Consider the following 15,955-nt stretch of genomic DNA (forward strand, 5'->3'; position numbering starts at 1 on the left):
TCAGAAAGTACAGAAGAATTTTGGAACCCCATTTAAGAAATACTTTTCTAGAATGCTTCAAAATCTTAAGAATACAATAAATTATATAAATGGGGGGGTTAAGTTAGTAAATATAGTAACAGGCACAGATTACTTCTGAATTTGTGTAAATATTATGAACAAGCTTTTCATGTTGATTTCTCATCCTTTCAAAAAATTGTGTTAAAGGTCCATTCTGGATAAAGTTCACTGAGAGAAGCTTTGAGAATTGCAACAATGCCAGAGAGAAAATCTTTGACTTGGGAAACTACAAAGTAGTGGAGATAAGGCTTGTGTACGAGCACAGTTTCACACAAGATATATTTCCTTAGTGCTGTCGGGAAATACTAATGTGCATAGCGCCAACAGGGAGATGCAGGAATGATCCAGAAGATGCATTGGTTTTATATATATCCCATTTTCTGGAGTGTTTGTTCCGTGTCTCCACTGCATTCAGTTCTCCATAAAACACTTGGATGCTAGAAGTGCTAAAATTACTCTATTGATTTTTAAATGTCTGAATTTCATTGAAAGTTAATATATGTAAGTGGCAATTCACAAAAAGTAAACTGATTCTTTTTGTTATATTATTAAACAGTGTGGACAACAAAGAAGTGTCTCCAAGTGGATTTAACTTTCTGTGGCCCATTTTGCAGTATTCTTTCCATTGATAATGTCACTCTGGGAGATTAGCCTTTCAACCCAGCAGCTTGGCTTCATGGAAACACACAGCCCTTCTTCCTCCCCTGTCCTCCCCACCAAATAGCATAGCAGTTACAGTGCTTTGATGATTACAATGCTTAATCCTTACGATGCTTTAATGATTGTCATTGTCACGTATTTACCTGCAAAGCTAAAATGGAACTAAAATGCTAATAAAATAATACTGTCTCTTAGAAATAAAATATTCATCTTCTTGAGGTAAATTATCTATTGCAATTTCTAACATAGTCTTCAAGATGTATAGGTAGGTAGATAAATGATTAGATAGATAGATATTGGTTAATCACTTGTTACATAGTCTCCAAATATAATCAGGAATAGCCATAGTGTACATTAGATACATGAGTAGACAAGCAGATCTGCGAGTGTATTTCCTTGGTTCATACCTTTAAAGGAGTTCATATATTTCCTTTAGTAATTCACACATGACTGCTAAAGAATTTTTTGGTTATTTTCCCATTATTCCTTCTGTTGTTCTGTTTAAGAAGAAGAACATCATAATAGTTAGAAAACCTGGGTTCTAATATGTTTTGCCTCCATCAGCTGTGTGAACTTGAGCAAATCTCATCAATATACCCAGCCTTTGTCTCCTCATCTGCAAAGTGGGAAAATTTAGACAAACTTCTCTCAAAGTTCTTTTAGCTCTAAAATTGTGTGATACTATGAATTAAATTGTATAAGTTCAAACATCCTTATAAAGATGAATTGCATCTTTGCTACTTGATACTGTAATTATTCCATACTTGGTTTTGATAGTAAAGAAAAAGGATCCTTCATCATTGAAATTAAAAATGAGTGCAAAGTAGACTAATTTCCTTGTGGTAGATGTTTTTTTATAAATATGATGAAAAAATTCTGTAGAATTTTATCTCTAATTTAGAAAATATTTTTAATCTCAAAAGACTTCTTTCCTTTGTAGTTGATGATATATGGATCATCATTGCCTGGATTTTTTCTGACAAGGTTATATAAAGTTAGCATTGACACGGCTCAGCAGATGCTGTGACAGTCCAGAAACTAGTGACCAGGCATCTCACAGACCGATCTGTTTAATGATGAACCTCCCTCTCAGTCTAGCTTTTTAAAATGAAACTATTGCACTGCCTATAGGGCTTTCCTGGTCACTCAGCAGTAAAGAATTCACCTGCTCACACAGGAGATGTGGGTTTGATCCCTGGGTTGGGAAGATCCCCTAGAGAATTAAATGGAAACCCACTCTGGTATTCTTGCCTGGAAAATTCCATAGACAGAGGAGCCTGGTGGGCTACAGTCCATGGAATCACAAAGAGTTGGACGTGACTTAGTGACTAACAACAACAACAATTACACTAAGTTGAATATATATCATATGGCCTCAAAGGTCTTTAAACCATCTACTGTTGAGAAAAGGAGCAGCTCTTTAGAAAGGGACTATCTGATACATCAGTTCCATGTATTCCACTCAAATTTTATCTTCCCAGGTTTTTCTTAATCTCTCTTGTTCGTACTGAAACCAGATAGTGTTATTTAATCACAAATTCACATTTTGAAGCATCTTCTGTGATTTTAAATCATGGTATTTGTTCAGATTAGCATAGCAGTGTGTTTTACTGGGTACAAAATAATACATTATTTCTGTTTATATAAAGTTTTTTTTATTATTATTATTGTTTAAACTGCCATACAGGTTGTTCTCGTTAGTTCTGTGTGCATTTCGCTTAGCTCCCAGAATGCCAGCTCCTTTTATTTTCTTTCTCTATCTCTCTTTTTCTTTTTTGGTAATGTGTTTGTGTGTGTGTTTATCTGCAACTTATCCTATTGCACTTTTTAGGGAGAAAGACAGTGAAATACAATTCTAATTGACTGTATTGTTTGATTAATTTTCCTCTTTGCCACCTGTTTTCGATGGCTCATTTTATTTTCTTTTGTTACAATTTATTACAGAGGAGGTGTCTGCAAGGATAGTTCAAGTAGTCACGGCGGAAGCTGTAGCAGTCCTGAAAGGTGAACAAGAGAAAGAAGCTCAGCCTAAAGATCAACCTCCTGCTCTGCCTTTAGGTAAATGAGAAAGTCTCAGGTCAGGGGCAGTGTCTGCTGCACCTCAATCACAGGATCAAGTCTTCACATTCAAAGATAGGCCATATCTCGTACTCCATCTCTACTTGTGACATTCCTCAAATGCCTCTGTTGGGATGCACTGGGACCTATTTTCACTTTTCTCAACAGGCTCATTGTGGTATTTCAGTAGTCTTTAGGACAGTCAACTTCTAATTACACTTTGCCCCTAAATTGCCCTTCATTTTTCTTTTCCAGACCACTAGAAATAGTTATTAAAAAAATTAAGCCAATGCACTTTGACGTCATGGCTCCACTCAGGAAAATGTTCTGATGCTTTAATTAGAGATGATTGTTTCCCTTTATGGGTTTTGGTTAATGATTATCTATACTACAGTCTCTGGGGTCTCCCTGAAAAGGCTACCAAAACCTATAGCCAGAGATTGTTAGAATCATCAGTGGCTAGTACCTTATATGGGATACAATGATTGAATCCCATATGAGATACTAGTCTTCACTTTGTTCATTTAAGGGCAATACATTAGCCCTCTCCCTCCATTGCAAGTCAAATGCCCTACAGGACCAAACAGGTAATATAATGGCGCTCACCAAGGAAAACACTCAGCCAAAGGCTTGGTGCCCCTACTCTCAATGGATAGATAGATGCTAGATGTGGTTGTATATACATGCAGAGACACATAAAAAGGGAAATTCTCTTGCAATTCAACATATGCTTATTTCACAGGTATGTATAACTAACCCAGAGAAAGATGTGGTTTTTAAAGCCTAAAAATAGTATATAACTGTTGTTCCTTCAGTCTTATGCATCTTTAATATTTGATTTTCTGATAAGCACTGCATTGTCTATTAAAAATTAAACCATAAAAATTTCTCCTCTCTCAATAATGATTAAAAATAATCTCATTATATTCAATACAATGTTCTCTGATGATCAAGGATTATTTTCACCCAGAACAGAGAGGGAAAAACTTATCTAAAACATTAGCTTTCTTTCTGTGGTTTACTTCTGTTCTTTGAAATTAAAGGAAACCTTACTTTAAAAAAATTTTTTTTTTAATTTTTATGGAGTTGGAAAGTTATTTTCCATTTACAGCTATTACAAAATCCTGGCTATATTCCCCATGTTGTACAATACATCCTTGAGTCTATCTTACACCCAATAGTTTATAGCTCCCATTCTCTACCCTTGTGTTGCCCCTCTTCCTTCCCTACTGGTAGCCACTAGTTTGTTCTGTCTGTGAATCTGCTCCTTTTTTGTTATAGATACTAGTTTTCTGTAGTTTTTAGATTCCACATATAAATGATGTACACCATGTGTCTTTCTCTGTTTGACTTACTTCACTTAATATAATGCCCTGTTAGTGGCAAAATTTCATTATTTTTTAAAAGAAAAATCTCACTTAAAAAAAAATAAAACTTTAAAATATCCGTTAGAAGCCCACAGGCTTGTTTAAAATAAATTTTACTACTGGCCTTGACTGATAAATATTTCCTTTGAAAATCCCTTACCTTCGTGTGAGTGGTCATAAAGAAGGTAAGTGTCTTCAAGAGGAAAACGGAGTTAATGTGAATGAATTTCATCATCTAGAACATTTCTCTTTGGTCTTCTTTCGGGTAGTGCCAAGGCCAGAATATTTCTCAGCTCCCACTAGTACATGTTTCTATCTGAAGGTTGCCTCAGGCTGTGACAGCTTCATTTTTCTTTTCTGAGAATACATACAGAAGATGGATTTGACATTATACTCAGTGAACAAAATGTTGTTTAAAAAATACATCTCCTAAAATAGCTGTGATTAGTTTCCAGATCAAGATAAACAATAGTTTCCAGCTCTAACATATTTTTAATCAGTCAATTCAAATCCAAACTAAAATGCTTACCTGGCTGGGTTTGAATGTAGTAAATTAGGATCAGAATTAAATATTTTATTAATTGAAAGAGCAGATAAAATTAATGAGATTAATGATAGAATTTTAGAAGTTATCTCTAATCCATTTTTATGGAGTGATTTTTTTAAAATATTAAATGCTCTTCTTTTTTTAGGTTTTCAAAAATTTATGAATCAGGTAATGGGGCTGAAATAAAATAAGTCAAATGCAACTTACTATTGACTCTTTCCTTGAATTTCATAGAGTCCTTTTTACAGATGGCACAACTCCTACATGTCCACTGGGCTAGTAGGATTAATTGTTGTATCTCATTTTTCCATTGTTTGATCTTTAGCAGCTGAAGAGACAGCTAATCTGCCTCCTTCTCCACCCCCATCACCAGCCTCAGAACAGACTGTCCCAGTGGAAGAAGGTAAGGCCTGTTGGACTCTTTGAGGTTTGTCTTCTTTTAAGGGTAAATAAACCTCAAACCATAAGTGCTGGACTTTGGTATTGGTTAGTATGTGACCCAGCTTTGGAGCTGTCTGTTTCAAATAATCAAGAAGAAATGAAGACTTTAATTAAATATATTATCATTTCCGTACATAAAATCAAAAGTAGATGAATACGGTAAATAAAACAGGAAAAATCTGCTGGATAAAGGAAAAGATAACTTTGTGTTTAAGCGGCTAGCTAGAATAACTACAGAGAACTAGTTTATTTCATGTAGAATATTTTAAAGAGTAGATACAATTTAATTTTATAAGTGACTGAATAAAAATAAATATATTGATGAAATCAGTAGATTTGTTTTGGAAGGGTTGGCAGGAACTGTCTCTATTTTGCTCACTATTGTATTGCCAAGGGCTTCCCCAAGGCCAGACCTGTAGCAAACTCTCAATAAATATTAATGAATAAATGAGGAAGTCAGTGAACAAATTTGATATTGAGAGTACTGAACTGGAAACTGAGATCATGGCTTCTTTCCTGCTGAGACCTTTTATTGTCCATGAATCTATTTATGCATTCAGTCAACATGGAATGCCGTGTCAGCTTTTCAGTTTGCAATGAAGAAGCAGACAGATGCCTCTGAAGAATATCCATTTAGAATCTGAGATGAAAGACAGTATTTAAAAGCTAAATATTATTGGTTCTCTGACTTAGACCAGTTAAATTTTGTCTATTGTTTGAGAGTTACAGGAGAATAAGAAAGCTTTTAAAATTTGTTGAAAGCTTGCTTATGTCAATATAATTTACTTTTCATATACTAAAATCAGAATATTAATACTTTTCCATTTTTGTCATTTATTTGTTGACTTATTTTTCCTTTTGTTGTGCCTTTTGGAGCTCATTTTATTGTCTTAAAAATTAAATAAGGTCAAAAAAGAATCACTGTCTTTTTATAAAAATCTGTAATTAGGTTTGCTTATTTTTTAAATTACTAGGTTATTCTAAATTACTGAACTATAAACTATCAATAAATATAATTTATTTTTGTCATAGATTTATAAACTTAAAACTTTTTTAGTAAGATTTTTTTCTTAAATTGAGGCCTTTTTTCCTAAGTTTACTGCCTGAAATAATTAGTCAAAGGAATAAAAGAAAATTTGAGGACTGTAAGCATTGCATATAATCAGTGTCATTATAACCACTGATGATTAGTTAATTCCCTGAAAATGTGATTTGATCTTTTAATTCATAGATTTGAAAGATCCTTTCTGGCCTTGATTTTATCTGTTCATATCTATGGAGCACCTACAAGTTTCCTTGCACTCTACTAAGTATACACTAGTAAGCAAAACAGACATGATCCTTCCTTGTAAGAAGCACAAAGTCTGGTGGAGAATGGAAATCCAGTAAGTAAGTTCAGCACTAGGAAGGAAAAGAACAGGGAGCTTTAAGGTAAAAGAAGAGTAATCTTACTTTATTGGAGGGTGAAGGGAGCTGACCTCAGAAGCCTGAGGAAGTGTTGGCCAAGGAAAGATGGAGGAAAGGGGCAATTTAGGCAGAGGAACGAGGATGTGCAAGGGCTCTCAGGTGGGGAAGTGCATCAAGTGTTCTAGGAATTAAAGGAGTCCCAGGGCTAATGTGTGAGAGATGGGTGGAGGAGAGGAGTCTGGGAGTGAGCAGCAGCTGGCTTGGTTCAGGCTCCTGGATTTTACTCTGAATGTAGTGGAAAGCCTTCCATGACAGCTCGCTTCCCACAGGTCACTGAAAATGTTTCTGAACCCCTACTTAAAGCCTTTCCCGTGTCAGGAAATCCTCTTAACCAAGAGAGGGGTATGACGTTGACTCCCAAGTAACCTAGAGGTCAAGTAATTCATTCTTCTTACTGCTATATGTGAGTTTGAGTTAAAAGGGCAACAAGGTCTTCCCAGACATCTGAGACTCACCCAGTCTTTTCTGGAGGGTGTACCATAGATATAATGAAAGTATACATTAAAAATAGAATCACTTTCATATCTTGGTAACTTAGGTATCATATTCCAAAGTAACTGTTCCTTCACATTTCAGGATTGTTTTCCTCAAGGTCGTTTCAGTATATTTGGGGAAAATGGCAACTTACTTCCTACTGAAAGTAATTTGAAGATATTTTTAACATTTTCAAACTGAACATGTATTTTTATTTAATTTTTTTCAAAAGAAAGCCTCAACCTATACAAAATCCTAATGATTTACTTTTAAAAAGATAATCATATTTTTAGTTATATAGATAAAATATGTAATTTCAAACTCCATTGATTTAAAAGATTAGGTAATATTTTTACCTTAATTTTATGAAAGGCATGTGATCTAGGCAATCAAACTAGTTCCTCTCTTTTATTTTAAACCACTCTTAAAGTATTTATAACAACTTATTTGTTTTGTTTTATCAGAAAAAAATTAGTGAAAATCCGCAAGACAAGAATAACTTTTCAAATTTTCAAATCAATTGGTTTGTAAAGACAAAGCCAAAATTTTTAATATATTGCTCATAGCACATTGACTGGAAAGAAAGCAGGTGGATTTTTCCATCTAGGAGATTTTTCACCCTCCTCAAAACACCCTTAAAGCAACTTCAATCTAAAAGCACAGTGAATGTCACCGTTCAGTCCTTTTATGTAAATGTTCTTAGATTAAATTGAGTATTTTATTGATTTTGAAGATAGGCTTTTTATTAATTAGCAAACATTCTAAAAGCTGTTCTTTCCCAAAGGGGAAGCATGGATGCTTCTACTAAAAATAATTTCAGATATTAATTACTGTCATGTATGAATACTCATGTATTATAATTGGTATAATATTCATAAGACTATGTACTTATTCTGGGGAACAAAGAGATTTTGATGAAAAAAATGAAGTAAGTAGCAGACTTAGAAAGGAAACCCAGGTACAGTGAACCAGACTGAACTAGTTATTATATTTTCAATTAAGCTCCCCTTTCTTTTTGGCCTAACCATAATAGTTATCACTTGAACTGAACTGTTAGAATTTGGAAGCCCATGCAAGAGCAATGGAAAAATCTGAAAACAGAACCAGGAGCCCTTGCACCCTCTTAGGTTTCCTCCCGAATCCTAGGCTGATGATTTCCTGTGTCAGCGATGTGGCACACTGTGACTGTTAACCTGGAGCAGTTTCCCTCCATATCGTTCTAGGGCAGCAGACACAGTTGGCAAACTGAGAAGTCCTCAGTCCAAAGCTTGTAGACTGGAAAGGGCTTAGAGAAGTTGGGACACTACATAGAGGAGTCAGCTGCTCTAGGCCACGGGGTAGAAGCTGTGATGCCAGGACAGGCAAGATCACCAAGTCAGAGTCACTAATACCCCAAGATGTTCAATCTCTCATAAACGTGACTACTCATTGTACCCAAGGGGGCTGACAGATCAAGACTGAATTTTGTGTGGCAAACTTTACCCAATATAAATTTTCAAATGCTTCTTTTAAAGAAAATTTTGTATGAAGGCAAATTAGGGGAAATGTGGTTCTCCACTGAAACCAGGTAAGCTTCATTTTTAAAAAGATTATCATTATGCAAAGGAACTATGAAAAAGTCCAGGGTTCACAAGACTCCCCTTCCCTTTAAAACAGTACATTATGAAATGAAACAGACTATTTTGTGACATAACCAAGTGTCCGAAAGCAAGTGTACTTAAAGTAAAAGGAGACATTCAATCCTGGCCTTAAAGAGCAAAACTGTTATGAATTCATTTTTCATAAATCTCCTAAGTCTAGCTTTGATGTATCAAATCAAAGTAAAGAGTAAAGGTACATGAAACTTGTCTGATAGACTAAAGATAGAGGTATTAACGTCTATGGAATCAGGAATGATTCTTGGTGCTTTCTCAAATACCTTCCCATTTAATCAACCCACACAGAATACTCACACAGATAATACTCACTTCCACTGTTGCCCAGGATGTCACAGCTAATAAGTGGCTTATCCAGAATTTAAATTCAGATTTGCTATGCTCAATTGCTTTGGTTATGTCTAACTCTTTGCAGTCCCGTGGACTGTAGCTCACCTGGCTCCTCTGTCCATGGGATTCTCCAGGCAAAAATACTGGAGTGGGTTGCCATGCCCTCCTCCAGGGAATCTTCCTGATCCAGAGATTGAATCTGTGTCTTCTGCACTGCAGGCAGGGTCTTTACTCACTGAGCCACCTGGGAAACCGAAGTTCCTAGAAATACAGCCTCGCTGCATCGCTAAAGCTCTATGTTATCTAGCTAGGCTCTTACTGTGGGACAATGAGAGTGACGTCATCTTCTAATGAGAGTATTTTGGTTACAAGGCACTGGACTGATTTCCTTTTTTTTTTTTCAAACAACTCCCAAGTAAATAATTCATTCATTTATAATATATTCATTTATAATTATATATATATAATTCATTCACTTATATAATTTATTTATTATGTGTCACACCTCCATTTGGGTATGAACTGACAGCACCCGCCATACACAATCCTATAGCAAATGAGGATCTCTTCTCTTCTAGCATTATCACTGGAAGCCCATACGCTGGTACACTCTCTGGACTTAGCCAGCCAACAATGTCCTCTAAGCATCACTTTCACTGGCACATCTCTGGGACATGTAATGTAGATGGACTTCAGGCTCATAGGTTCTAAACAGAGATTTGGAGTACCCCAGAGGGGACTGGGCTTTGCCAGACATTCTTTTTGAAGTTGCCTGGCTAGGAGCCAGACAAATACTACAGAGAAGCTACTTTTCCACTGAAACACTTAAAGTTTTTGTTGTTCCCTGATTAGCCGAAGTTTTCAGAATAGAAAGTACTGTTTTTTTGAAATGTTCTGGATCTGAAGCAAGACTCTGGGTTGTTTTCACATTTTGGCACTTTCAAGAAACAACAACAAGAAAGAGGAAGCCAAAATCTTCAAAAGGCTAAACTATCCGAGGAGAATTGCCTTTAAACTATCATCTCTCAGGTTTAAATTCTTTAGTTTTGAATTGTAGTCTGCTGTCCTCCCTAGAAAATGTTGAAAAGCAGAGAGGCAAATATACCATTTTCACTTATTGATTATCCATGTAATCTGTTTGAATGTATTGGAAGTTTCAGAAAAACTTGTGTCCCTGGGGAGTCTACAGCCTCAGGAGTCCCTAGAGAAGATATGAATGGCTGGGACTTGTGACAAGCCCAAGACTTATGATTCAGCCGTGTTGTAGGCCAGATCTCAGCCAGTCGTCTGCTCAGCTGAGAAATCGTGCTGAGTTGAATTAAGAATATCAAATATAATTTTAGGTTTCTTCTATCCTATGATATAATAAGCACTGTGGCTGGGAAGGTTCTGAGCACCCATCTAGAAACAACTTCCATGGAACAATCAGTAAATAATGTGTTCAAAAGATTAAAAACATTCTCTCTTCAAAATATTATTTTAGTGTCCTAATGATTTCAGGTTTATTTCCAGTTGTCAGCACTCAGTTGACTGAAAATAAGTTATTGTGCTAAAAATACAGTGTATTTTCAAATTAATGCTGTAATTCTGTCCACTTAAATTTTGATACAAATAAAAATTATACAGATAGCTACTGCATTTTGATCTTATTGAAAAATACAAAAATTTTAAATTATTTCTCTATATAAGTAAAAAAATAGTGGTTAACAAATTTAGTAATCAGCCATGTAGGCCTGAGATACATACAGTGTCTCAGCCAGATACTGTTCTTTGTGATCATTCTTTAGGTTCATTGAAATGCTAAGCAAACTGATTGATCTATATTCATATTTCTAAAGGAAATATATTTAAGTAATACAGATTTCTAAGCTAAGATGTGGGAAAGAAAAGAAATGAGAGCAGCTTCTTTAGCGTTTCCATGAGAAATATACTATGAGGGCTTTGAAATATAAAAACAGTAGTACAAGTGAAACTTCATAGAATATAATTGTGATGGGTCAGAAGCCACCTCAGTAGAAATTCTCAGGTAACTGTATCTCTTATTAAGCCTTCCAAAGAGAAGCAGAACACAAGGAAACAAGTGTATATTGCTGGATGCTTTCTAATACTTTCACAGCCATGCAGATAAGAACTAGGGTTCAAAAGGATGCCTAGGAGTTTGCATCCAAAGAAAACGCTATGCCAGTTGTGTTTCCCTAAGCAAGACAGGAAAGAAGCATAATGCATTGTAGATTTTTCCTAACAGAATTGAAAATTACTTTCTGGTGGAAGTCATGAACTAAAAATTAAATCAACCAAAATGCTAACTATATGAGCATACTAGATAATTAAGGTTGTACTTCCACATGCCCAGTTTCTCTCAGAATTGTACAGGCATCAGGTCCTAGCAGCTTTCCTCTTTTATAACTTATAAATGTATTGATAAAAACATGAGAAAATGTACTTACTTGAAAGAATTTCTTCTAACAAATACATTTGTTTCATAGTGCTTTGTTTCTTTCCCAGTGTATCTGTTGTTATTATAACTCATTTGAGGAAGATGTAAAGATAATTTCTATTATGCAGTGGGAGTGTCAGAGCATTTGGTTCATTTAGATCAATGACAAGATTCCTAAAGGGAGAGTTTAAATTCAGTGGCTACTGAAGCATGAAATTTCACTATCTCCCACCCTCCACCAGCTTGGTCTCACTCATCCCTCTCCATCCTGCCGTGCTGCTTCCGTGACCCCATGTCCTTGTGCAAATGTTTGTCTCGTCTGTCTGATCTTGTGTCTGTCTTGTCCAGTTTTCCCTGCAGTTTCTTCCTGTGTGTCTGTTTGTAGATGAAGGGGCTGAGGATCAAGTAGGTCCTCTACACAGGTTCCCCAGCCACGAACCTGCCACCAGCGGGGAGAGGCGTAGACTCCTAGCCCCCTCCATCTCGGTGTCTGTGCCTGATGATGACCCTTCCAATTCCGATGAGGAGTACTATGAGCATCCTTTGTTCAGCTCACAATGGACTGCCTCTAGTGTGCTCCCCAGTGTCCCATCGCAGAGTGCAGAGGCCCACTTAGGCCAGGAGAAAGGTGAACCAAGCATGGTCCCCTTTAGCTCCTCCTCCCCAGCCTGCAGCTTTGACCACGTGCATCACCTTAAGTGTGCCTCCATGTGTGGGTGGGAGGGACAGGAGCCTGTTTTTTCCATATGAAAGTGAAGTCCCTATATCGTTCATGTCCATCCAAATGCCTCAACAATTTATATGGAAGAAGTCTGATTTAAGACATGTGAGTGCTTCTTTTTTTTTCTTCAAGGCTTCTGAGAAGAAAGCAAAAAAAGTTCAAACAAAGTATGACTTCTTTCTACCCCTTGCAAATATATCAATAGGGAAAGAATGTATCTTCTTACCCAAACCAAAGAAGATGACCCTTAATTATTACTAGAGCAGACTTAGAGAGTTAGGTTTCTATTTAGTGCCACATTAATGTGATAGCTTTTTAAAAGAGAAATAATTGTTTAGGGTAGAATAAATGTTATGGAATAAATTTATTTCTCCAAATCACTTAAACATCTACAGAAACTATAGAGGCTTCCTCAGGTGACTAAATCTTGGTTCAGATAAGTAGAGGTGGGCTAAAATGAAGGAAATGCTCCCAAGCTTTTGTCATTCTAGTCTTTTGAAAGTGGAGATCTTATGTATAGTTGGCTGTGGAGAGGATAAAATAAGTGGGCAGTGGGCTGCAATTTATCTCATTCTAACAAGGTAGTATTATAAAGAAAAAAATAGGGCTAATTTTTTTTTTTTTGCTTAGGTGAATGTCATTTTGAAATGGGGAAAAATAACTTGCTTAAGTGAAGAGTATATTTTTGTATGGCATAATATTTAATGTAAAAGCAGATAGTTCCAAGGCAAGAGCACCAATGGTTCAGACATTCTGATAGAAAAATACAATGCATATTGAGAAAACTTAAATGGACTTAAAATAATTAAGAAAACTATATGAATTTTGAATAAAGAACAGGTGTGGAAATAAACATGATTTATACGAAATGAGAAACTGGAAAGCTAAAAAATTACATGGATTTAGAAAAAATGTAAATTAAATTGATTTCATCCAATAAGGTGACATTAGCAAAGCAGCTATATTAAAAGTCTCTTAGCTTTAATCAAAATCTCTAATTCTATGGCATTGTAAAAATTGCCTTAATAATAAGTTAGAATCTGAATTATTAAAATGTTACTGACATAGTTAAATTACAAAAATGAAAGTATCTGTGCATTAAATGTGAAGAAATAGTAGCAGTTCTCTTTTTTCCCCATAAGGGCTTAATGTTTCTCAAAAAATTTCTCTCCTTTGCAGCTATAGTCTTCCTCACAGATCCAATTAAACAATATATGATTGTTCATAGGAATTTCAAAAGAATCATTGATTTGAAGAACTATAAGACAGCTTATGTATTTCCCTCTAATTTCTTAAGCAATAAAATGGGATTTATTTTACTGATATTTGAAGTGTAAATGAGAAACAAGTGAATAGCATAATTCATGGCTTTTCATAAGTTTGTTTTATTACATTTTAATTGTTAATATTTTTCTGTGTGATATACATCTTTGGGGAGGATATTTTGGCAGTTTTGTTGCCACTCAGCTATCTTTCCTTGGTGGTTTTGTTTTGAATTGCAGAAATGAAACTTTATAATATGCACATTTTCTTTCTTTCTTTAGTGTCAAAGAGAACTATACAAGAACTTTATTACTGCTATTTCAGTGGTTTGAACAATATGATAACAGTCGTGTCCTAGAGGCAGAGTTTTCTAAATTGCAGTGAAATTAACTATTACCTGGACCTTGTTTTTCAAAATATTTTACTTCTTGAAAAATTTTATATTCTCTAATCATATAATGCAATGAAGGTAAAATTAATTGAGTTAGATAGTCTTTGGCCTTAAAAATACTAAATAAAGTATGTCTTAAAGAGTTTTGATGGATTTCATGATAAAGTTGATAATAAAGTGGCTGATTGGATATTATTCTGAGGCCAGGCTTTTTACTCCCAAAGATCCCTTTAGCAAAGTTTGCATGTTTTACATTAAGTAATCAGGAATTCGTATGTAGGGGCTTCCTGCATTGGAGAAAACAGCACATGACTTACAAACTTAAAGGTTTGTTGCAGCACATCAACGCATCTATCTTTTCACAACCATCTGTTATCTGGCAGCGCCATCTCTTATTTCCAGCCAGCTTTCCACATTGTGTGCGACTTACTGCCATTTCCACTAAGGGTAATAGAGCAATAAAACCCTTTCAGCTCTCAAGTTTTAAAATAAATAGCCTTTTAATGAGACTTTAAAAGGCATCATTATTAGTTGATTATATTTACTAATTTTCCATTGTGTTAGGATATTAATTTGTTCATCCAAACGATAAAAGAGGTTCTTGTGAGGTCAATAAAATAGAGCTGAAAGCGTTCCTTGAATGATATTTCTGTTGTTTCATATATGTTTCTATGGTCATGATGTCAACATCTTTTTCATCCCTAAGAAGAAGAAACTCTAGAGAGTCCAATGGCTGAGGAAGAGAAACCTGCCACTCTTCCTGAGAAAGAGTGTGGGGCTGCCAAGGTCTCAGACCAGCCCACGGGCCTCAGGGAGGGCCAAGTGGAGTCTAGTGCGGAGGCCCAAGTAGTTCCTGCAGACAGCGCCCCAGCAGGGGCCCCACAGGAGAAAAGTGTAAAAGAGGTCACGGTCACGGAGGTGTCTCCAGAAGTAAAAACCCCTTCCTCTGCCGGGGAAGGTGTGTCTTTCTTAGGATTTGCATGTGTTTGTTGCAAGTGATCTCTCCAGCAGCTTCTCAATCTGATGCCTTTCCAATGCTATTCCATCGCTGGGTCGTCTCATGATACCAAGACCTCTGTCTGAGACTTAAAGAGCAAAGAGTGTGGCTTGTGCAGGTGCTGTGTGGCAGCTTGGTTTTCCACTGCTGCAGCTGATTCCTGGTTTTACTTTGCCATGATACAATACGCTTTGCAGCCAGGCTGATGATGCTATGTGAGCTTTTTTTCCGCCCCCGCCCCTCCTCATCTCAAATGTTTGCCAGTCACATTGCTAATACATGTATATTTTTATTTTTATTTTGGGGGACAGCAATTCATATGCTTTTCTTTCAAATCGTAGAGGTGGATTTTGGCACATTATTACGGGCTTCAATGGTAAAATGGTTTTTGTTTGCAACCGCAATGTGCTATATTTTTTTTTATGCTTCAGTGAATACTGGTTTAGTTTCCTTAAAAGCACCTGCTGATGCTTCTCATATCATTTCCTTTCCATGGCAACCAACCCCTTTGATCATCACCATCTCTCTTGAGTTTTCATTCATCTAAACTTTACTAGAAAAGTCATAAAGTATTTATTTTCTACTGTGGCAAGACAACACACAAGTATTTAAGTTAATGATGATCCATACACTTGCCCTTCAACTTGCCCATTCAGATGACTGAATTTTATTAATTTTCCCCAAATCTTCTCCAGACAATTATATTTAGCCTTAATGACCGCAATGAAATAACTTTGGCTGTAAAATACAAGTGACAGTCTGGAGCCTTTTGAATTGGTGAACAAATAAAAATTACAAAGACTCATTCAGTCTCTGTGAAGCATCTCGAAAGCCAATATTGGTCAGTGCTTCACCTGTTGGTCACATTCCAGGAAATGCGGTCATGACCAAGGAGAAAAAGACATTTTAATAGTTGACTCTTATTAAAGTTTTGTTATTCATGTAATTTCCCAGTATTAACAGTATAATTCAGATTTTCTTATATCTATCATACAGACTAAGTAATGATTAGGATCTAGGAATTTTGAAATTTAGAAATTTCTACAATTTTGGTAGAAATTGTCTTGTTAATATTTAGGTCATCTCA

At 35.8% G+C, this 15,955-nt stretch overlaps 1 protein-coding gene across 30 annotated transcripts in view; it reads left to right on the forward strand.

The window, feature by feature from the left end:
• MAP2 (microtubule associated protein 2) overlaps positions 1 to 15,955 on the forward strand; it is a 298,803-nt gene that overhangs the window by 243,866 nt on the left and 38,982 nt on the right. For 25 of the 30 annotated variants that reach the window (XM_069578200.1, XM_069578205.1, XM_069578191.1 and 22 more), the window contains 2 exons: positions 2,665 to 2,778; positions 5,018 to 5,095. In XM_069578200.1, coding sequence (XP_069434301.1) covers positions 2,665 to 2,778; positions 5,018 to 5,095 — 192 coding nt within the window. The remainder of the gene's footprint in view (positions 1 to 2,664; positions 2,779 to 5,017; positions 5,096 to 15,955) is intronic. The other 5 variants (XM_069578214.1, XM_069578213.1, XM_069578208.1 and 2 more) reach the window with 1 other exon arrangement.

Source organism: Ovis canadensis, chromosome 2, assembly GCF_042477335.2.
Source record: "Ovis canadensis isolate MfBH-ARS-UI-01 breed Bighorn chromosome 2, ARS-UI_OviCan_v2, whole genome shotgun sequence".
Classification (NCBI taxonomy): Eukaryota; Metazoa; Chordata; class Mammalia; order Artiodactyla; family Bovidae; genus Ovis; species Ovis canadensis.